Consider the following 24,338-nt stretch of genomic DNA (forward strand, 5'->3'; position numbering starts at 1 on the left):
CTCCCTCAAATACATTCCTTTCATCACTATGAAGTTGGATTAAAAGTGGTGAGATTTGACACACTTCCTTCTTCAGTGGTACAAAGACAAGAAGCACTAACATTACATAACATATCTTATACATGCTATTGTTTCCTTCCGTTATTAAGATATTATTCTCCTGGTTGGTGCATGCACACACAGGGTGATTTGCTCAGATTAACTACTAGGCTACCTAGGTCTCACAATGCACCTTTGTTGCTGAAACAGATTAACACGTCAAGTGACCGGAGATGTGGGCGTCTGTTTCCCCCGTTCTCCTCGCCTCTGCTGCCTCCCTCACCATTACACTCAACTTGAGGGCTGTCAACACATTTCCCATCCAACACAGTGAGTACAACCAACCTTTCTTGCCCATCATCTACTCTACATTCAGCACAGTGTGGTTTTTCCACGACTGTCAGATACACCTGAAATAACTAAACAAGGATAATGTTGTGAAGTCACACTGATCTAACTATAATTTGCGTTTCCTTTCTTTCCCCCCCCTCTCTCTTTTCCATGCACGCTTTCTCTTGCACCCTCCCTTCCAACTTTAATACTAACAGTGCTTTCCATCCTGCCAAGTACTCTGACATTTTGGTCCGTTAAGCCTTATGGTGACCGCCTTGCTTTGTGGCTGTACCTTTCTGTGTGTGAATCTCTCCCTGTTTGCCGATTCAACATGTGAGCCCTTCAACAGTGAGTGTGTGTCAGTGTGGATGCTGCTGCAGAGTTTGTGCTAGCCTGTTAGCATTTTGTTGTGTGGCCGGTACAAGTGAGAGACCTTCAGGGCCCCCTTCCTCCTCCAACACTTACACCAGCACTCGTGGCGCTCTGTGAGGTTGGTCTTCCCTGCCACTAGGGGGCAGCAATGACAGTGACCTACTCACGCAGGGTGGCTGATGCTCGTCTGGGAACCTTCTCCCACCTGCTTCTGCGCTGGAGGGGCAGCATCTACAAGCTGCTCTACAGAGAACTCATCATCTTCAGCATCTTCTACACCTGCCTGAGCGTCATGTACAGGTGAGTGAAACCAAGCTGACTTCACACACAGGTAAGCAAGCACCGGATCACACACAGGTAAGCAAGCACCCAATCAGCACTCGTTAGGTAATGGTTAAGCATGGCAGCCCCGCTCCGCAAGCTGAACCATTACCTAATGAGTCCTGATTGGGTTTGTGAAACTTTTCGTTTTACTTTGAACAATGAAGGGCTTATTTGAGAAGAGAGGTGCCCAGTCTACAAAGGGCCTGTGTGCCTGTCCAAACTGGTGCACCCTTGATACAACCAATCAGTCAGGTGAAGATGAAGACGAAGATTAATGAAGTCAAGTCAGCTTCTGATTGGATGAATGGATAACCGCGCTGCAGCCTCATCAGCCCAGAGTGGAAACGGCTGCTGTTGGTTCACAGCCTTGGAGCCAAAGTCTGTGGACGGCCTGGAGGATGATGCTGCTTCCCGGGCGGAGTACACTGACCCCCTAATGTAATACCAGTGACCTTCACTTCTCCCCAGGTTCCTCTTGAATGAAGAGCAAAGAAGGCTCTTTGAGAAACTGGCCATCTACTGTGACAAGTATGCCAGTCTCATCCCTTTGTCCTTCGTACTGGGTAAGCATAAGGGGATTCATGATGCTCCATTTGATATTAAGCTCTCATGTAATTATTACTGGAGATAATGACTATGGTATATGATTACATAACACAGCAATGTAACTTTTCATCATCAAACCTTCTTACGTATGATTTTCCATTATCATAAAGATGAATTAATCAGATAATTAACTGGATGCATTTGCACACAAATTCCACATGCTAGTTTGAGTCAGCAGTGAAGCACAGTACAGCACTGCCCTCATCTCAGGTTTAACTTTAATGTATCAACTATCAACACTCCGCTGGGATGAAAGTTTATTATGTTTAAACATTTATTTTCTCTGTGTTTAACAGTCTGTCTTACAACTTCGAAGCCATTCCGAACCACATAACAAATCACATAACCAACCATATATGTCCATATGTGTATGTGTGTCTCTCTGTGCACATGTGTGTGTGTCTGTCTGTATGAATGTGTGTGTGTGTGTGTGTCTGTGTCAGGTTTCTATGTGGCACTGGTGGTGTCTCGCTGGTGGGGGCAGTTTGAGAGTGTTCCCTGGCCAGACCGTCTCGGAGCATTGGTGGGCGGCCATGTGAGGGGCGCTGACGAATCAGGTCGCCTCATTCGCCGCACCCTGATGCGCTACGCCAACCTATCAGGCGTGCTCATCTACCGCTCCGTCAGCACAGCCGTCTATAAAAGATTCCCCACCATGGAGCACCTGGTCCAGGCAGGTATGTCTTCACTGGCTGAGTGAGATTCGTCACGTGGTTCAGGCAGGTATGTCTTCACTGGCTGAGTGAGATTGATAAAACATCCATCCACACACACAGATGCAGCTCCATGTCTGGTCTGTTTAAGACTGGCACCTTTATTGGGTACCCTAGTTGCTCACGTTATGTACAATACACACCAAACATTAACTGTTGGATGGTCAATTCAATGTATCTTAATTGTATGGACAATTGATACATGTATACAAGAAAGTTACCTACTGTATACCTGAGCTCACACAATCAGCTGAAAACGTCACTTCTAGGGGGGAGGAATCTAGGCAACAGTGGCCTTCTCAAGGCCGTTAGACTTTAGAGAGAGAATGGACCACAGCATGTGGTTTCAACAGGAAGATGCCCTTGAACTGGGCTGTGGTGGTAGCCTTCTGACTTGCCAGTCATTCTTTCATCACAGCCACTACGGTTTCTGTGTCAATGGAAGATGGAACCAGAGGCAAATCTCCCAAAATTGTCTTCCTTCCATAACAGCAGATATAATCAGGGCTGGGAAAAATACTTGAAATAATCCAAACAAGCAACTCAGTGTCGGGGGAACAGGCGGGGGGGGGGGGGGGGGGGGGGGGGGGGTCGGATCGACTTCACAAGTTCTCAGATCGTAGTTCCAAGGCTCAGAAGGCTGAGCCTCCTCTTCTTATGTTCATTACATAGAATATGCATACATCTTCTTCTCCATGTCTGGTGTTGTTTGAATGCCGTTTCTGTCACCTCCTATCATCCTCCCCTTCACCTCCTCTCATCCTCCCCTTCCTCTCCTCTCATCCTCCTCTTCATTTCCTCTCATCCTCTCCTTCATATCCTCCCCTTCACCTCCTCTCATCCTCCCCTTCACCTCCTCTCATCCTCCCCTTCACCTCCTCTCATCCTCCCCTTCATCTCCTCTCATCCTATTCATCTCCTCTCATTCTCCCCTTCATATCCTCTCCTTCATCTCCTCTCATCCTCCCCTTCACCTCCTCTCATCCTCCCCTCTCCTTCATCTCCTCTCATCCTCCCCTTCACCTCCTCTCATCCTCCCCTTCATCTCCTCTCATCCTATTCATCTCCTCTCATTCTCCCCTTCATATCCTCTCCTTCATCTCCTCTCATCCTCCCCTTCACCTCCTCTCATCCTCCCCTCTCCTTCATCTCCTCTCATCCTCCCCTTCACCGCCTCTCATCCTCCCCTCTCCTTCATCTCCTCTCATTCTCCCCTTCATATCCTCTCCTTCATCTCCTCTCATCCTCCCCTTCACCTCCTCTAATCCTCCCCTCTCCTTCATCTCCTCTCATCCTCCCCTTCACCGCCTCTCATCCTCCCCTCTCCTTCATCTCCTCTCATCCTCCCCTTCATATCCTCTCATCCTCCTCTTCATCTCCTCTCATCCTCTCCTTCATCTCCTCTCATCCTCCCATTCACCTCCTCTCATCCTCTCCTTCATCTCCTCTCATCCTCCCCTTCATCTCCTCCTCCTCATCTCCTCCTCCTCTCCATCTCCTCTCATCCTCTCCTTCATCTCTTCTCATCCTCTCCTTCATATCCTCTCATCCTCCTCTTCATCTCCTCTCATCCTCTCCTTCATCTCCTCTCATCCTCCCCTTCACCTCCTCTCATCCTCTCCTTCATCTCCTCTCATCCTCCCCTTCATCTCCTCTCATCCTCTCCTTCATCTCCTCCTCCTCTCCATCTCCTCTCATCCTCTCCTTCATCTCCTCTCATCCTCCCCTTCCTCTCCTCTCATCCTCCCCTTCATCTCCTCCTCCTCTTCATCTCCTCTCATCCTCCTCTTCACCTCCTCTCATCCTCCCCTTCACCTCCTCTCATCCTTCCCTTCACCTCCTCTCATCCTCCTCTTCACCTCCTCTCATCCTTCCCTTCACCTCCTTTCATCCTCTCCTTCATCTCCTCTCATCCTCCCCTTCATATCCTCTCATCCTCCCCTTCACCTCCCCATCACCTCCTCTCATCCTCCCCTTCATCTCCTCTCATCCTCCCCTTCACCTCCCCATCACCTCCTCTCATCCTCCCCATCACCTCCTCTCATCCTCCCCTTCACCTCCTCTCATCCTCCTCTTCAGGTCTGATGACTGCAGAAGAGCTGAGGCAGCTTGAGGAGCTGCCATCCCCACACAACAAGTTCTGGGTTCCCTGCACCTGGTTCGTCAACCTGGCCATGAGGGCTAGAACTGAGGGGCGCATAAACAACGACGTGGCCCTCTCCGCCCTCCTCAGCGTACGTCTGATGTGCCTCAACTGCTCCTCTAAAAGGATGGCATTTAGAACCTTAACTACATAATCCATTTTGAACCTCTCTTAAAGGGAAACTTCCGGATTTTTAACATCTCTTAAAGGGAAACTTCAGGGTTTTTCAACCTGGGCCCTATTATTTATCTTTTTAGAAATTGGTCCAGTATTGAGTTAGAACGCTATAACTGGCAACGGAAAAACAGCTTTACAATGTAATCTCATGGGGCAAGTATCTGCATCAAAGTAAACCACTTCTTTTGCGCCATTGACAGGCCCATAATGTTGTTTCCTGTGTCTGTTTAACTGTAAAGAAACTGTAGAAAACGACGGTTCTCTACAATAATGGAAAAGCTGCTTCTTTTTGTGGAAACGTTTCATTCAGTATTTTTTTTTGAAAGAGTATGGAATGTTTTAAATGTATTTTCCTATTGGTTTATTAGAACCAATTACATATTATTAACATTATTATATTATATACCTTAAATCACCCTCTGTTGTTTGCTTTTTAGGAACTGAACACCCTACGCTCACAGTGTACGAAGCTCTTCAGCTACGATTGGATCAGCCTTCCTCTAGTTTACACTCAGGTTGAGCCTATCACCAAAGCTTATCTACAATTCTACAATAAGATCTATTATACTTTTATCGCACCAGATTTAGACCAATAATAAAACATCTAACACATATGCCACACTGGTAAAAAAATAAGGGTGATGTATAATTCAACAGCAATAGCTGTAGTTGTTGTGTGCTCCTGGTCATTTAGCTCAATGCTAAACTAATAGCCATCACCTTTCACTGAAGGTGGTCACCGTGGCCGTGTATAGCTTCTTCATGACCTGTTTGATTGGTCGACAATTTTTGGACCCTAGTCAAGACTACCCAGGAAATGATCTGGATTTCTACGTGCCTGTCTTCACCTTGCTACAGTTCTTTTTCTATGTCGGATGGCTTAAGGTAAGTAACGTGTGTGTGAGTGTGTGTGTGTGTGCGTGTGTGTGTGTGTGCGTGTGTGTGTCTGTGTGTGTGTTTGTCTGTGTGTATGTGCGTGCGCGCAGCGTGTGTGTGTGACAGTGTTTTTAAATATTGAATTAATCCACAATGCCACTTCACTGCCCTTTCAAGCTTACCTATGAGTTATTTCAGTTCAGCTATAAAGATGTATTAAGACCCAAAGGAAGACTTTGAGATTTATTTTTAAAGACCCAAAGAAAGACTTTTTTGATTTATTTCCATATACACATTTTTAGGTGGCAGAACAGCTGATAAATCCCTTTGGAGAGGATGATGATGATTTTGAGACCAACTGGCTGGTAGATCGAAATTTACAGGTAATACATCATAAAGTTTTGACTTTACTTTGCTCTGTCACTTTATTTGAGGTAACTTTATTCTGCCATTTACCTTAACCTTAAGTCAATTAATATATAACAAACTAATCTGTTTCACATACTGTCTGTAGCAACATCATTAAAACATTTCCCTGTAAAAGTTAAGATTTGATATCAAAGGAAAATGGTTAAATATGTGTTAGAATGAATGAACATCATTTAACATCAGCAAAGAGTGTGTTTACCTGTAATCTGGAGTATAGAGAGTGTGATTACCTGTAATAAGGAGTGAGTGTGTTTACCTGTAATATGGAGTATAGAGAGTGTGATTACCTGTAATATGGAGTATAGAGAGTGTGATTACCTGTAATATGGAGTAGAGAGAGTGTGATTACCTGTAATATGGAGTATAGAGAGTGTGTTTACCTGTAATATGGAGTATAGAGAGTGTGTTTACCTGTAATATGGAGTATAGAGAGTGTGACTACCTGTAATATGGAGTAGAGAGACTGTGACTACCTGTAATATGGAGTAGAGAGACTGTGATTACCTGTACTATGGAGTAAAGAGAGTGTGATTACCTGTAATATGGAGTATAGAGAGTGTGTTTACCTGTAATATGGAGTATAGAGAGTGTGATTACCTGTAATATGGAGTATATAGAGTGTGTTTACCTGTAATATGCCCTCCTTAGGTGTCCCTGCTGGTGGTGGATGAGATGTATGATGGCGTGCCTCAGGTAGAGAGGGATAAGTACTGGGACGAGTCGGAGCCCCAGCCCCCCTACACGGCAGCCAGCGCTGAACACAAGAAGCCCTCATTCATGGGCTCGGCTCTCGACATCAGGTGGGTCCACACCCCGCTGTGGTAGTGCCTATCCTTGTAAGTCGCTTTGGATAAAAGCGTCTGCTAAATGAAGAAATGTAAATGTAATGATGTATGAACAGACTGGTGAAAATACACGTTATGCTCTTCTCTTCAACTTACAAACAACAGATACGATGTAGCTGTTATAAAAATCACACTTTGTAAAATAAATGAACAGTTTTCACTCAAAGAGATACTGTCCTACCTCCGCAGGCTGTATAGTTTACCTCTTATTGCTACACGTGCTGCAACTTATTATTTACAAGTTATGACAAGAATTACAACTGACACTCTCCTTATATTGATTACTTTAAAATCATGTTTATCACTACAAGTCTTCTGAGAAAATGGTTCTTGAGACATTCTCAGTTACCAAATGTTGATCTCATACGTGCCTCTCTATTGCTCTCACCAGCGTGCCTAAGGAGGAGATGGAGTTCCAGTCCAACCTGGAGCAGATTAAGGAGCACGAGGAGGCCAATCACTCCACCCCTCTGTTGGGGAACCTGAGTCGTCTGCTGGGGATCCAGTCGCCCAGCCTCCTCCGACCCACGCCCACCTCCCGGGTGTCCCTGCTCCGCAGACGCCCCCGTGCCCCCCTCAGCCGCTTCCCCCTCCACCTGCATCAGGAGGGGCCCTCTCGTGGTCACTTTTGCAACGACGGCCACCGTCACGAGCGCGACATGGACTACGCCTTCTCTTCCATCCCCATGTCCGAGCGATCTGGCTTCTACAGCTGCCCGCAGACGCCCATCCACTCCATGCCCCCGCCTTTGCCACGCCCGAGACCTACCCGCCGGGCACAGGCCGATTGGGCATACAGCTCCTCCTCCTCCCTTGCCCACCACTCTGTGGGCTCCCAGCTCCTGCAGCCTGACACCCCAGGGCACCTTCCCCCGCCTCCGTCCTCTGCGTTCCCATGGCTTGGGGCCGATGGGGATACCTCCTCTGGACCAGCCTTCTCTTTCCCGGACCCTGTCCCCGAGATCTGCCCGCTCCCAAAGCCCAGGCTCGGGCAGGGTCTTGTCTCCCGACACCCTCTGCCCCCTCGACTCACCCTGGACACCCCTCCATCTGCAGACGGTCAGCTAGGACCCCTCAGCGCCAGAGCTGGGGTAGGAGTTGGAGCTGGGGAGCGAATCTTCTCCTTCACTCCTCCCTCCTCCAGGCCACTCATTCAGACCACCAACAGTTCAAACAGCATCAACGGCGGTGGCGGTGCCGTTGCTACCGGCTCCCCGGCGAACCTGTGCAACGGCGGCGTGCCTCACGCAAACTTCACCGGCAGCGCCCAGCGACCAATCAGCAACAGCAACGGAGCACTCAGCAGTAGCAGCAACCTCAACCCCATCGGTGCCACGCCCACCAGCAGCCAGCAAGCGACCAATCAGCAACACTCCCCCAACGATTCCGGGATCTTATTGACTGAGGATCTTCTGAGGGGTCTTGTGGTGCCGAGCGGGGCAGGGACAGGATGAGCCAATGGAGCGAGAGAACAGGAGTAAAAACTGAGGTGTAACAGAGACTAAGGGACCTCTCGCTTCCTGAACACTATTCCACTCCGTGGTGCTTCTCTGACCAGTCCAATATGGGAACACTGAGCAGACCCACACATTCAACATAAACGAACCATCAGAGTATTAAAAAACTACCTGTCCCACTTTACTTCAAGTAGCCTTAGATACAATTGATGTCAGTAGTGTGTAAATCCATTTTTTTAAATATATATATACAATGTATATATAATGTATGTACAGACTTTTTACTTTTTACAAACACTGACTGTCTTAAAACATGAACTATGTGTAGGAATATAAAACACTATGCTACAAACATAATAAAAGAATGTACAGAACCTACAAGAAGTACTGTATAGTTGTGCTATGGTAGTACATTAGACTTCCTAAAATAAAAGTGGAGCTATCAACCCACTCCACGGTCTGATGACAACCGCAGAGCATATAGCACAGAATAGTTGGGTTCCTGTCATTTTTCAGACGTCATACTTTTCAGGAAGACCACAAGAGCCGGCTCAGTTCCAGTGCTAGAGTCAACAGACATGGCCACAGACCTACATGACCTCTCCTCTAGAACCTGTGGATGTTTCCTCTGGTCTATGTGTATGTGGGTGTGTGTGTATGTGTCTTATGTGGAGCTGTTGTGGTAACTATTCATCTAATACAGTACTTTTGGCTCCAGTTGCCATTCTGTGCACCACAAAGGGTGTTATTCAAGCCGGGCTGATCCTGTACTTCTGATCCCCAAAACATCCTGTTGCGGCTCTGGCCGATGCCAATACCACTTTAATAAGATGAAACATGGGATTTTCTGAGGAATTAAAATATTTTGTACCAGGGACTTCAGGTGTGCCATTTTTCTCTTGAGCGCAAACACCGGAAAACACGGCACTGTAATTCCACCGAAGGCGGAACAGCCAGAAGCTAAACAGCTTGTGACCCACGAGCCAGAGCTTGAATCTAGGTCCACATCTCTTCCGCCTTTGAATTCGAGCAGTATTAATTTAAGTCCACTCATTAAACCAACAATCTCATATGATTTACTATTTGAAAACACATTCAACCGAACATCATGACCTACATACACATTTATCATTCAGTTAAAGGAACATTCACATTCACAAACTATTCACTTTTTTTCCTGACAGTCCTTCTTTTCTGAACTAAGGTTTAAGATTTGTTGACAAATATGACATCTTTAAAATACGACTGACACAATGTTGGCTGGTTGTTCCAACAGTCTTTTATTGAAGGCAGAGTATATAGGAGGAAGATCCTTTATACACGCTGTATGTGATATACGCGTGTAATGCATAAAATAAAAACTGCAGATGAGCAAGCAGAACACAAATAAATGTAGTACCTGCATTACAGAAGCAGGGATGTCTCGTAAGGGAAAACAGGGATTGGGACGGAAAACAGGCTGAGCCTTTCGATGGGAACATTACACATAAAGTGCTTATGGCTATCATTAGGACCACACTGGTCCTGGGACAGTATATCCTCCGCAATACATACATGTTTATATACTGAATTTTAATGAAAGCAGCATACAGTACAGTGAGGATGTACATCTTGTCAATAAAACTATGCACAAGCTGTCTTGATTATGATACGCCCGGGTTGGACAGACCCACATGCGACAGTCACAACAGACCCATGATAGCAGCTAGTACTGGCCCTGATGTGGTGGTGGCGGCGGCACCACAGTTCTTAAGTGCTCTCCTCCTTGCCCAGAGTGTGCTTGTCGAACAGGTACTCGGCCATGCCGTTCTGTGGCGCGCCCATACGGCGCAGGTTAGCCACCCAGTCGGCCAGCTCTTTGATGGACTTCACCTGCTCGTCCAGGTAGTGCGTCTCTATAAAATCACACAACTGGGAGACACAGGAAACAAGAATGTAGACAGAGGGAGAGAGGAATACAGAAGGGTGGAAAATGGAAAGCAGAGAGTGAAAAAGGGGAGAGTACAATGAATGAACCTTTTTTTTTCATACATCAAACATTTCCTCTATAACATGAACTGTGTTATACCTCCCACTAGCAAACAAACAAACAAATAAATAAACAAAACCATTGGTAATACTGTCACTTCACTGTGAAAGGCTTTATGGTGTGTGTGTGACCGACTCACGTGCGGGTCTGTGTGGTCAGAAGCGACCTTGTGCAGGTCCAGTAGTGACTGGTTCACACTCTTCTCCAGCTGCAGAGCACATTCAAGAGCCTCTACACCACTGCCCCACTCATCTCTGTCAGGTTTCTAGAACACACACACACACACACACACACACACACACACACACACACACACACACACACACACACACACACACACACACACTTGCAATCAGAGATGGGATGTGGGGGGAAACCACTGAGGAGAGAGTTCTGGAAAATAGTTTCTAGTTCTTCAGAGACCCTCAGCATTGTGCTCCTCAGGCATCTTGCTGCTCCACCATACCTAAGTTTAAACTCATAACTGACAATGCTAACAGTTATTCATTAAATCATGTCTGACCTAAACCTTAGAGCTTGGACACATCAAGGTAATGCTTTAGTTAAGCATTGCATAAGGGCTGGCCTGGGCATCACTAAAAGTGCCTAAATGAATCCATAGAAACAGCAATTAAGTTGTTCTTCGTCATACCCGAATATCCTGTAGGAAGATCCTCCCTCCCCTCTTGTTCTGCTGACTCATCAGTTTCTCCGCGTGCTCCTTCTCCTCCAGGGACTGTGCCCTAAAGAATTTGGCGAAGTTCGGCAAGGATTTGTCATCCCGGTCAAAGTAATACGCCTGCAGTTGTCCAAACACACAAAAAATGTGTTCACTAGCGCCATTTCCGCAATAGCATTATTAACATTTGTATCCTCAGTTCAGCCATCTTACCATGGAGAGGTAAACATACGAGGCATACAGCTCCAGGTTTATCTGCCTGTTTATGGCTGCCTCACAGTCCTGGTGATAATTCTGCCTCACTTGTGAAGTCATGATTCTGCAGAAACAAAACATAACATTGACCATTATGGGGAGAGATCCGCATAAAGTGTTGTGAAATAAATCACGGAACAAATTCACACTACGTGAACACGGAGATGACATCACTGGCCGACACTGCACGAAGGCATAATGAACAAAGAAAGGTATTTGTGGGAGATAACCGTACACTTGGGCTACACACAACCTACTGGACAATTTTACGGTTGAGTGCAAAATTAGAGGGTACTCCATATTATTGCACTACAAGGTCTTTCCGTGAAATCGTTTAATTACTGGATTGAGTCAATGTATTTACTCGTGCAATGACTCGTTCAATGGTTTACTTATACGTTAATGGTTTTCAAGCCCGATAAAAATACAGTCTGTAAACAAAGCTCTGCATCAATCACACACTTCCCTTGAACTTGGTCGAAATTGAGGCTCCTGGCTAATGTCAGCTAGCTATTTTGGATCTTAAAACGTTTGAATTTCTCAATGCAACGTCTATCTAATCAGCTTTTAATTCTAAATCCAAGGAGAAATGGTTCTATGCAAATACTCACTGTATATGAAAACGTCTGTTCTTTGAAGCAACTCTGGATTCAAGTAAAAAAGCGACAATCTCACTTTACTGTTTTCAAACCAGCTTGCTAGTGTTCCTACGTTTGACCTCTTTCCTGATTGGTCGTCTACAATATTTGTGCATGTGCGCGGTAAGAACCAGCCCGTCTCATCAAAACTGTGGTTGGCTAATTCTTCCATGATCGTGACGTAAACAGGCACCAACAAATAAATAATGCATAAAGGTATATAGTTCAGACACTGCGACAATTACTGCACCAGATTTTTAACGATCGTTGGGTCTTCAGTTACTATACCCATGTATATTAAAAAAAATATATATATATATAGCCTTCAACGGCTACACAATTGTGATGTTTAAAATAAACAAAAAAGTGGTGTGTCATGTTGAGATTTATTTCATCACAGCCTCTAAATCAGAACGCGGAGGCCACTTTTGGATACAATTTATAACCAGCGATCACACAACACATTTACAGCAAGGTGAAGAAAAAATACAAACACAGTAGCTGTGTAGAAAACTCTTAAAAATGCAGAATTAAAAACAGACAGAAGAAAAGAATGACACATCAAAGAGGAAAAACAGAATGATGCATCAGAGAGGGAAAAAACAAGTAAAGAATTCACCAATCACATCCACACTATTCTATTCCACGCATACGTCCATACACATAATTTCCTTCTAATTGGACAACCTTTATTTGAAAAGAGCTTACCAAAACCTGACTAAATACAATACATTTAAAAAAATAAAATGAAAATAAAACTTATATCCCAGAATAGTCTCTTCAGTGGGGCAAATTGCCCATTCGAGGAGGTGAGTGCCATACAGCAGAGCTGGTTCTTTTGAAAAAGCGAGGTTTGCTTTTGGTGAATATCCGTTCGAGTTTCGGCATCTCCACGAACCCAAAGTACGCGTGAAGATCTGTAGGGTCGTAGTACTGCTTCATGATGGACTGCTGAAGCTGAAGACCTGGAGATGAAACCAAACAAAAGGAATCAGAGTCACCGTGGGTTTCTGTGTTTTTCTGACGACTTTGCCAACAAGAGCAAATATGAGACCTACCCTCTGCCCAGGACGGAATGGGTTTCTTTGGTGCCGACTCGTCGTCAGTGGAGTCATCGCTGTTCTGGTCCATCCCGTAATCTTCAGGGTTGACCAGAGTAGTGATCTTCACACCTTTCGGAGTGATTTCATAGGACTGTGGAGACCTCTGGAGAAGGAGAAGAAAAAAAGGGAGAAGAAGAAAGTTCTTTGTTACATCCTCTAGATGTGTTAATTAGGCGTGAAATGTGCAGTCCGGATTATTGTAAAGAATTGTGCCGTTTCACCATCACAATTATGTCTGTATTCAATATGGTCTGGAACCCTAAGGATTAAGTGTGATTAGGGCTGGTTTCACCAAAAGATATGGAAAGTAATCAAAAATAGTGGGTTAGCCCTTTAAGAACAGCATGGTGAAAATCAACCCTAACCTACTACAGTTGTCGCCACTGGTTCACCAAATGACCCTGTCGATTATCAATGAAGGATTTCCAGACCGCATTTTGTGTGACAACAGTAGGCAGCATAAGGTTAGTCAATCATGGACACGGGACGGGTCACCACAACCTTAGTGAGAGGAAAGTGAGGACCACTGCTGGACCCATGGTGCACGTGAACATGTGTGCATGCAAGAACGGCAAAGCACCATGAAACGTGTGCGTGGCATGCCTATTTCAACAACTGTTCCAAGTCAAACCCATCACCAATGTACCTCAAGGTCTATTGTGACGTTAGGACATAGCTCTATAGCGGCATCGGGTTCTGATGCTTTCCCCACTGGAGTAGTGTTCACTGTTTTCTGGGAGACAGAGAGGCCATGTCACAGGAGGACACCAGCTGGCTAGCTAGATAGCAGCTGACTGGTGAGGCAAGCCTCAATCCCTGTCAGAGTGAAACTTAACCAGACATCAAAATGACCAAATGTGACTGAATCTGGCCTTGAATAGGACCATGTCATAGGCTCCAAGCAAAACAGACATTTTGGAGCAGAGCAATGCAAAATGACCATCTGAAAAGCTGGTCCATGTCTGGCAAAGCTGCTTGACTGATCCCGAATTACAATGTGATCTTTGGTTTACATAAAAATACGAGCTAAAAATCTACAATGGCCCCGTACCTCAACATCAACAGTGATATTCAGCGCCGCCCCTTTCTGGACAGACATGTTGTAGAGAGCTGCTCCTTTGACTGGAGTCCTCATGCCCTAAAGGGAAAAAAGAAAAAGGCTACATTAAAGAAGGAGTTGCACTTTATTCCAAAACACTACAAGATTTATGATTGTCCAGAAAATGAGAACTAAGATTTGAGCTAAATCATAAAGCTCAAAGAAAATGTAGATCAATGGAACAAAGACATCCACACCAAGCAGTTATGGATGCGGTCTGCGATTCGGTTTTCGCGAAAGGTTGAGGAAAAGGTACTTTGACTACACAATGAAAGAATATATCTACTTCTAGGACAGACCGTGTACCTCAAGATCAACTGTGACATTCAGAGCAGACCCTTTGTTGATGGTTGTGTTGAGCAGAGTTGGCCCTTTGCTGGCTGCGGCCTTCAACTGTGCATTCTAAGAGGCAGGAAAGGACACATTAGATTCACTTTAAATTACACTACATTAAATAGGAAAAATCGACATAAGGGGTTTCTTTTTTTTCTTTTTAAGTTGTTAAATTGATACAGAACAAAAAAACAGAACTCCATTGTTCAGTTTACACTGAAACCATGTCTCCATTTCTACACAGCGCAGGCAAAAAGACAGCAAGCTAAGGAACAGAGGCCAGCCACTGGCACAGAGAAGAATCAAATTCACGATCAGCCTAAAAGATACTGCAGCATTGAATGTTTGACACGTCTTGGTTCATATGGGCCATCAGAGAGCCCTATGGCAGCTGAAACCTTGCTGCTGCCATTATCAAGAGCGTGCCGTTATCATTAACATCATTACGGACCTGTGCTTCGTGGGCGGCAGCAACAGCAGCTGCAGCAGCACGTCTCCTCTCGTCCTCAGCCCTCCTCTGTTCATCCTCCTGGGACGGACAAGACAAACACAGACACACTCATCAGATACACCCACATGCCAGTTTAACACACCTCTGTCCTGAGGTGAAGAACAAACACACATTGTTGGGGGCTGCAGTGACACACGCCAGCAGCAGAACAAATTCATAATGGCAGTATTGCCAACATTGCGGTGTGCCAATCTGTACTCAATGGTTCCAAAATTAGTATTTTCCCCAGTAAATTAGTATTTTTCCTTAAGTGAAATCTGTACTGCGTTAATGGGTGCAACGGGCAAAATGTTGATATGTACTTGTAAAAGAAACAATATTTTGGCATTCAGCCTACAAACGTAGACTCATAGACTTTAAGCTCACTTTGAGAGGGTCTCTCTTTTCTTAATCACGTGAATTTGGCTGTGTCAGTGTATTTTGGCAAACTTTTCATATTATGGTGGAAGTATCTCATATTTTATAAGTTTCTGTACACAAAATGCAACCCTTATAAAATAAAAATCAAGGTGACTTTCTCAGTCAGGGTCATGCCACTGGACTGGGTCTCAAAACCCATTGACAGCAGACTATTATTCCCCTGGACTTGGGTGCTGGCTGTTTTGTGTTTGATGGCAGACATGTGTGTCTTAACATCATAGAGTCCACTATGGGCAATGCTAAATGTGGACCGACATATAGTGCAAAAGGCATGACTGGTAGACACAGGACTTCAACTAATAGAAGTGTATTCCTTGGTATCTGGGAGAAAGTCTGATTCCTAGGAAATGGCTTCTTTTTTTTCAGCCATCATTTTAGATTGTAACGTTGCATGCTATATTCGATCACGTATACAAAATGAGAAAGTGTTCGTCCACAAAAGATTGAGCTAAATGAAAAGACTCAGTAAGGCAAATTGAGCGAAGTAAGAAAGGAGCTCGATTATACGGAATACCGTCAAGTGGAAAGTACTGCTAGACAACGCCCAGAAGAGCAGTGACAGCAGCGGTGCTCGTGTCAGTTTGTTGCCACGGGGATGACAACAAATGCGATCTGTTCCAACTTCAGTCTTTTGCCTGAGTCTTTTCATTTAGCTCACTCTTTTGACAGAAATATACCTCGATTCGACGGAAATTCTGCATTGACCATTCGTATTTGTGTTTGAAAAATATATCGCTCGAGTCAAGAAAGTTTTATTCTTGATCAGTAGTTTAATATCCTTTGATTGGGGTACCATATTAAGCAGTAGTTGATTAAAAACAATCACAGAAACGTACCCAAATATGTTGGTGGTGGCCATTTGTAAACTAAAAGCAGATGCGACAAGTTAACTTTATCCATCAACGTCAAAAGTAAATACTCTTCCCGTGTCGCTGCAGCTATAATATCGACCAATCAGCTCAAGCGTATATCACGTCGGTCAAAACAAGAATGTCGCCCTCCGCGTTCGTAAGCAGGAAGCCAAATCATGACACATTTTTGCTTATTTCTGGACTTACCGCAAATATTCTATTCATTAAATAATATTGCAAGTTGACCCTAAATTCGTATGAATGAGTCATTATATTCGTATCGCCGTATTTCCACCACATTTTCGTATTAATACGGATCAATTCGTACGAGTTGGCATCACTGTAATGGGTTTACCATTGCACCAATGAGCCATCATTCTCACCTCGTAGCCATTATATTAAATAAGCATTCAAGTTGAATTAATCCCTCAAGTTATGTATGCTCAATATGGAAAACCTAAAACTGGCATTTAGATAAAGGTTATTCTGTGCACCTTGAAGGCACGCGCCTCCTTGTCTGAATTAGATTGAGCAACATATTTGAAAGCTGTGGCAATGGCTCCGGCCCTTGTGCTTTTAGGTCTCCTGGCCATATAAGAGAGACAATGGTCACGGTGTCTCCCAGCACCACTCACCCTCTTCCTCTTCTCATCCAGGAGCCTCCTCTTCTCGTCCAGCTCCCTCCTCTCCTTCTCCCGGGCGGCCCGCTCCAGCTCTACCTGCAGAGCGAGGGCCTTCTCCCTCTCCATCCTCTCCCTGGAAGAGAGGAAACAAACAATTACATTTAATCATTTAGCTCATGCTTTTATCCAAAGCGACTGACAAGGATGTATACACATTTTTTACATTTACACTGATGGCACACTGTACATCAGGAGCAATTAGGGGTTCAGTGTCTTGCTAAAGGACACTTCAGACAGGGAATTGAACTAGCAACCTTCTGATTACTAAACGACTTCTCTACCTCCTGTACCACTGTCGCCCCTAGAGAACTTCTTACTATGCAGTGATCATCAAATGGAATCCCAGACAGAAACCATCCAGTAATAACCACTAGCACAGGACAGGCTAATCAGAAATGGGAAACGTAGCGAGGGGTTTTGTCACACTAACCTTTCAGCAGCCTGTCTCTCGAGCTCTCGCTCCTGGTCCCTCTTCAGCTCCAGTTGCCTGCGGGCGTCGGCCAGCTTGCGTGCCCGCTCCTCCTCCTCGGCCTTCCTCTTGGCACGTAGTTCAAGCTGCCGCTTCTCCTCCTCCTCCTGTGGAGAAAAAGAGAAAACAAAAGGTTCAACTCCTGTTTTAAAACGTGCTATAGAACTATAGAAATAGTCAAGTCTAGTCACTTTATACAGTCAAAAAGGAGGAAGTTCATAGAGCTGGATGGAATTAACTATGCAGGAACACACTGGGTTGGGGCAAATCAACCCATCCATTTTTACACAAATCAGACCAAATGTGCCAGCAATGGGACATTGTAAAGTTCATTGTCTGTGTGCAGATAACAAACAGTCAGGTACAGTACCAGTCAAAAGTGTTTTCTTTACTTCTATTATTTTCTACATGTAGATTAATACTGAAGACATTTAAACTACGAAAGAACACATATGGAATGATGTACTAAACAAATAAAAGTGTTATCTACCATTTAGAAAATAATAGAAGTTAAAAAAAAAAAACTTTAGAAGGTGTGTCCAAACTCGACTGGTACTATATGCTCAACATGATAACCACCATCCTGATCTAAACAAGGCACAGATTGCTTGCAGGAGACCTTGGAGAGCTACGATAAGAAGAGTAATGGAACCGGGGTGAATGTGAAGAGGTTCCCCTACCTGCTGAAGCTTCTTCTTCCTGGACTCTTCGTCCTGTTTCCTGCGGACCTCCAGCTCCTGTTGACGCTTGGAGGCCACAATCTTCTTGGCCTGAAAGCAACAACAAGACGCATCGTGTTAAATCTATAGACATGATGTGAACCTGCAGGTGAAGTGAAATAGAATGTTTCTCTATATTCAAGTGGATTCTACAAAGCTACTTTTGGATGTTCTCTACCGTCAAGTGCAGGCAAAGGTGAATAAAGGACGTACTAGCAATACAAGCACTGGATATTTTCATAGTACCATCAGAAATCACATTAGCATAACTTGTATTAAAGCATTGCAGTATGCTACCTTATGAGCTACACATTAAATCGTTAATCGGCTTGCCGCCTGCTTGACATACCTGACGGCAAACAGATTCTGTTTGAAAAGTCTGGGTCACAGTACAGCATTCTTTAACAGCTACCGTAATACCTGCACCGTGTGACATTTCAGTGCCTCACCTTATCCTTCTCCACAATCTGGGCCATCTTCTGCTCCAGTTTCTTCCTCTTCTCGAACTCCTCCTTCTCGCCTCGCTCACGGGCCTCCAACACACGCCTCAACCTCTCCTCCCTCTGCCTAAACACAGCACACACACACACTTGTATAAGCAGGAGTAAGTCACACAACAGGCAACATCATGCTACAATGCATACAGAAAACCATAGGGCAAATGTATGCAATTTTGTATTCCAATGTAATTTATGCTAATGGCTATGCTTTCATTGTTCTGTTGAACATATTTAGAATATGCAGTTAGGTATACTGGTGAAATCGTTATACACATGCTTTACATGTTCTATAACAGACAGTGTTCTGTAAACAGTAAGTCTACTGTTGTTAGCCATAATGCTAAGACACATGTTTGGCCAACCAGTGCAACATACTTTTTCAGCTCTTCGTGTTTCTTCCTCCTCTCGTCTTCCATCTTTTTCTTTCTTTCGTTTTCTTGTTCAGATTTCTTGTTGAAAGCCTCTAGCTTCATACGCTCCCTCTCCTGTGAAGAGTTTTAGACCGCATTAGGTCACGTCTACCATGATCACACTAACATCCAACACCAACATGTGCATAGGTTTTTAGCTACAGTCAGTAAATTCTTACTCAACCAAGTAAAGGTGAGGGTCAGGTCTTAACTCAGCCCATGACTGTTAATGCAGTTAAATACAGCAAACATGGATGGCAACACTTATTTAACCCCTGGAATGGTATTATAAATTCTGCATCTAAGAAAAAAAACATTTCGGTTGCAGAATTTAATCAAGGAACCATTTCATCCAACATCCAAAGCTATGAGTGAGGGGAGAGAGGAGGTGGACAAGGGGGGGAGGTGAGAGAGAGGAGAGGGGTGACTCAACATCCCTTTACTGGCTGATTTTGTTAAAAACATACGCCCACACGGACCTAAAGCACCAACAACCTCCACCCAAGAGATATAGGTTAGGATGAAGCCGAACGCCAAGCGTCCCAGACACACAGATGAGACAGCGCTGCTGAGTTTAATCTGTGCTCAAAGCAGGTGTGCACACATAAAACCCCACAAACGCACACTTACCACTAAACCAACAGACAACTGTGGAAACAAAGGCACCCCAATTAGTAGCGCCGTCACAATATGCCTTCACCAGCACATGCTTTAAGCAGATAACACACACACACACACGCACACACACACGCACATGGAGACAGCACACACACACACGCACACACACACAGACGCACATGGAGACAGCTCATAGACACGCAGACGCACATGAAGACATCACAGACACACGCACGTGGAAAAAGCACACGCGCACATGGATACAGAACACACACACACAGACGCACATGGAGACAGACAAACACACGCAGACGCACATGGAGACAGCACAAACACACTCACATGGAGACAGCACACACACACACAGCACATACACACGCAGATGGAGACATCACAGACACACACACAGAGACAGCACAAACACACGCAGACAGCACATACACACGCAGACAGCACATACACACGCAGACGCACATGGAGACAGCACACACACGCTAATGGAGACAGCACACACACGCTAATGGAGACATCACAGACACACACACAGAGACAGCACAAACACACGCAGACAGCACATACACACGCAGACGCACATGGAGACAGCACACACACGCTAATGGAGACAGCACACACACGGAGACAGCACACACACACACACACACGCACATGGAGACAGCACAGACACGCTAATGGAGACAGCACACACACACACACGCACATGGAGACAGCACACACACGCTAATGGAGACAGCACACACACACACACGCACATGGAGACAGCACAGACACGCAGACTGCCAGACACTAGCGCATACCTTGGGGTCAGACCTGCCAGGAGTACTGTGCTTGATGAAGGACATGACTGAGGTGCGGCCAACGGATCCGGGGGTCATCATCAACAGCTGGTTCTTTTGGACAGTGTGGATGAACGACTTCATGTTGGGTCTCACCGCCTGGTGAGGGACAGAGAAAGAAAGAGAATAAGAGGACGACACGATGAAACAGCAGGCCAGCATACGCCTTAAATGAAAACTAGGTTGCCAACATTACCGATGCAAATAAGAAAGGGTCTTACCGTCTGGCTCATTTTAGGAGACACCTTCTTCTTAGGCACATCCTCAGATGTAGAATCTACTCTACGTTTAAAGCCAAAGCGACCCACCCTGAGAGAAAGCATTTAAAACCAATTAGGTATTTTTCTAAACAGCTCACACACACAGAGACAAAAATAAAAGAAATAAATTAATAAATACACAAAAAAATGGTCACTCACGACTGGGTTCCTGCAGGCTTCTTACCAGAGTCATCTGCAGAGACAAGACGCACATTAAATAAACATTTAAATACTCCAACACACACACACACACACACACACACACACACACACACACACACACACACACACACACACACACACACCAATTTGTTATGTTCCCACTCAGTTCTGATTAAAGATTGGGCTGGGTGCTGATCCCTACAAAATGTTGTGCATGGGTGTAGACTCATTAAAAAAACATATTCTGTCTGGTTGTAGAACTCTCTTGTTTCCAGGTTGCTCCATGTGGAGAATCAGATTTTAAATGACTAGTGTGCTTTGTTTGACAATTCAAAAATTGAGGTTAACGCTTTGCCAGGGAATGACAGGGACCGTAGAGGTTGTTTTGTGCAAGAGGGACAGGGGCTAGCCTCATCATGAGAATGGAGGGGGTAGGGATAGGACGCCAAGCACTGTTGAACCTTTGGAGGTGTTGTGGGGCTGTATGTGGGGCTTGTGGAGGTATCTTGTTGTTATTCTGAAGTGTCGGTATGACAGTTGTAGTGTACCCTGTTGTGTTATAATACTTAGGCTAGGTTTTTTGGAATCAGTACTTGTGTGCGTCAGTGACAGGTTTGGCTGCAGTGGGAAGTCCCCAACTAATAGCACAAAGAATTTAACACCTGTTCCTGTGAACAACAGCAACGGCAGGGAACAACAGCAATGACCTTTCCCGCTCTCAAATTTGCACATGTGATTGGAGTGAAATTACAATGACATTTCACTTGGCATTTAAGCATGTCCCAATTACAGACAAGGAAACCCTGTTGTTGGTGAATCATCACTGAGGTGTGAGTCAATCACCTGGTGCTGCTAGAGGGGTCTGGGGTTTCTCAATGCGGGAGGCCGAGCCAGGGGCCACGGAGGTGGGGGTGTTTTTGGCCATGGAGCGTGTGTAGCGGGTGACTGCCTTACCACTCTTTCCCAGCATCAGCTCTTCCTCCTTTTCCTGCTCAACACAAAAGAGTTGCAGGTGATGATTAACCCAAGAAGCATGGCAAAGACTAAGTAAATGAAATACCGTCTGCTCAGATTGTTGTCCATGTCTGCGGTTTAGTAATAGCACTCTGTCAAAGTTCAGTTCACTATTTTGGCATTAAATTCACTAAACCACTTCTCAAGCTCAGCTACAACTTCACTTCATTATCAATCCTTTCTGGTTCTGTGTTGAATAGGAAGGCGGCTCCCATTGGGGGCTGTTAATGCCACTGGTTTACCTCTGGATCCTTTGCAACCGGTTGCCGCAGCTTGATCTCTGCCACAGGAGAGGCCTCAGTCACAATGACAGCTGGTTCTTCAACACTAAGGAATGTACAGAGTGTTAAATAAGTGCCATTTTGTCACGTTGGACTTTTGTTCTCAATAAGCACCTCCGTGCAAAAACAGACCACCACATTTCTCAAGCACACAAATAAAAACTAAATCTAAAAATACTTCTGCAGTTTAACACAAAATAACAGAGGAACCCTGCATGTCTCATACAATGCCGTTTGATCGCTTTTTTATCAATAACGCAATGTGTGCAAACCTAATGCAATGGTGAAACCCCTTATAGTGCCAGTTCTCAATAAAAGTAAGTAGCTATATCTGGTTGTAATTATTTTTTTATAAAAGCAAAACCATGGCAGCCTTTATGGAAACAATACAAATGTCATTGCAGGCCTAGGAACGACAATACTTGAGGTGAGTGGGTTGAGTGAAGGTTCATAAATCAGATACTCACTCTCCAACCTTCTCCTCCCTTTCCATCTCCTCAACCTCCTCTCCATCCGTGTCAACGCAGATGTCCTCTAAACATACAGGAACAAGATCAGAATCAATAGACAGCAAGAGCAGAGGGGACAGCACTCTTTGATTTGACAATCATACATGGCTCTTTAGTTGTACCGTTGTACCGATCTATTTTAAAACACTAAAAAGGGAAAATATTCGTACTCATTCTTGCTAAACAGTAGTTTGGGCAATGCCCTAAATTGAACATCACAATAATTTCAGATTTACACCCCTGTGTCATGGCAACTCACCACTGACAGAGCTGCTACAGGTTGATTTACTAAGTCTGGCCTTCTTCTTCAGGAAGGAGCGCCTGGAGGCCCTCCTCACCGCTTCCTGTGTCATGCTCCTCCTCAAGCCGGCCAGGGAGTGCCGTGAGGACATGGACCGCCGCACAGAGGTGCGGGAAGGACCTGGAGGAGTCTCCGGCACCTCTGTGGTGGTCATTTGGGATACTGATGCACACCCAACCTGAACCTCCTCACCTTCCTCAGTCTCGCTGACAGCTGCCAGGGTTGGGGAGGAGACGTGGGGAGGCTGGACAGAGTTGACAGGCTCTGTTTCCATGGATGTCACCGGTGCCTCCCCCTCTTCCTCGATGTGTTCCTCATCCTCAAAGAGGTCATCCTCCACTTCCTGTTGAGATGCAGAGTTGAGCTTGCTGCGTGTGCTGCGCTTCACTGGCCCTTGCGCCGCAGCAGATTTGGTGTTGTTCCGGCGGGTTCTGCGCTGGGGCTCCTCAACAGAATCCTCAGGGCCAACCTCCGGGTCAGCAGTGGCGGAGGGACTCTCTGGGATTGCGTTTAGGGTCAGCTGCACTGAAGAGCGCCGTAGGTTGCTGCGCTTGCCCTTGGAGAGGCTGTGAAAGACAAAGTAGAAGCATGAAGATAGAAACCAATTGGCTTAACAGGAAAAATAATAATAAAAAGTTCTCTCTTTGGTGCACAATAAGCATTGACAAAAGCGATCACAGACATTCATAGCCTGACAACATCATATTAAAATGACAAGCTGAAGAGAAATATGATACATATTTGACATAAATTACAGATAGGTAAAGTCTTACCGTCTTTTGGCTTTATTTTCATTTCCCACAGACACTCGTCTCCTACGATTGGTCTTCTTTTGGGACGGAGTCTTGGGCATCAACTCTGGTTCTGTGTTGAAGTCACTGCAACAATAAATAATACAAGGGTAAACATAAATAAATTGCAACGTGTGGTGGAATTTCACAGAATATAACTATTTTCCAACCTGGAAAACATTCTCTGCGCCTCCTGCTCAATCTCCTCCAGCCACACCATGTGGACATTATCGATCTCTTTGAGGAAATCCTCAAGTTTTCCGCTGAAAACCTGCATGAGGTTATTCGTCGACTCCAGTAGGGAACTCATGGCTACGACCCTGTAAGAAAAACAGAACCCACTAATGATGAAGCAATGACATGTTATTGGGCATTTGTCATCTGAAAAACAACAGGACAGTTCTGGGGTTTGTGTTTACAGTATACTTTAACTAGTAATGCAAATTGCGAATATCAGAACATATAAACGTGTCTAACGTTAAGAAAATGGCTGTTGGTAGGTTGTAATCTTGGTAGCTGACGAAAACAGAACAAA

General features: G+C 45.0%; 3 protein-coding genes across 3 annotated transcripts; 1 reads left to right on the forward strand and 2 right to left on the reverse strand.

Moving 5' to 3' along the window:
* Window positions 1-892: 892 nt before the first annotated feature.
* Window positions 893-8,311, forward strand: best1 (bestrophin 1; the record flags this gene model as incomplete). Its single annotated transcript, XM_080841515.1, has 9 exons — window positions 893-1,044; window positions 1,537-1,631; window positions 2,118-2,351; window positions 4,467-4,621; window positions 5,145-5,222; window positions 5,440-5,592; window positions 5,886-5,966; window positions 6,661-6,812; window positions 7,249-8,311. The coding sequence occupies 9 exons, from the start codon at window positions 893-895 to the stop codon at window positions 8,309-8,311; spliced, it is 2,163 nt and encodes a 720-aa protein (XP_080697641.1).
* Window positions 8,312-9,570: 1,259 nt separating this feature from the next.
* fth1b (ferritin, heavy polypeptide 1b) lies at window positions 9,571-12,012 on the reverse strand. The gene is made up of 5 exons (XM_080841483.1): window positions 11,889-12,012; window positions 11,236-11,341; window positions 10,996-11,142; window positions 10,483-10,608; window positions 9,571-10,225 (listed from the first exon to the last, which is right to left on the reverse strand). The coding sequence occupies exons 2-5, from the start codon at window positions 11,335-11,337 to the stop codon at window positions 10,064-10,066; spliced, it is 537 nt and encodes a 178-aa protein (XP_080697609.1). The 5' UTR covers window positions 11,338-11,341; window positions 11,889-12,012; the 3' UTR covers window positions 9,571-10,063.
* Window positions 12,013-12,564: 552 nt separating this feature from the next.
* incenp (inner centromere protein) lies at window positions 12,565-24,113 on the reverse strand (the record flags this gene model as incomplete). Its single annotated transcript, XM_080842849.1, has 21 exons — window positions 12,565-12,880; window positions 12,974-13,121; window positions 13,665-13,751; window positions 14,070-14,156; window positions 14,424-14,519; window positions 14,902-14,979; window positions 16,868-16,988; window positions 17,346-17,491; window positions 18,065-18,154; window positions 18,553-18,670; window positions 18,979-19,088; window positions 19,644-19,661; window positions 20,447-20,584; window positions 20,707-20,794; window positions 20,905-20,938; window positions 21,751-21,895; window positions 22,164-22,248; window positions 22,670-22,736; window positions 22,971-23,578; window positions 23,786-23,890; window positions 23,974-24,113. 21 exons carry the CDS (start codon window positions 24,111-24,113, stop codon window positions 12,696-12,698), a joined length of 2,694 nt encoding a protein of 897 aa, XP_080698975.1. The 3' UTR covers window positions 12,565-12,695.
* Between the last annotated feature and the right edge of the window lie 225 nt (window positions 24,114-24,338).

This window comes from Sprattus sprattus (genome assembly GCF_963457725.1).
Source record: "Sprattus sprattus genome assembly, chromosome: 7".
Lineage (NCBI taxonomy): Eukaryota > Metazoa > Chordata > Actinopteri > Clupeiformes > Clupeidae > Sprattus > Sprattus sprattus.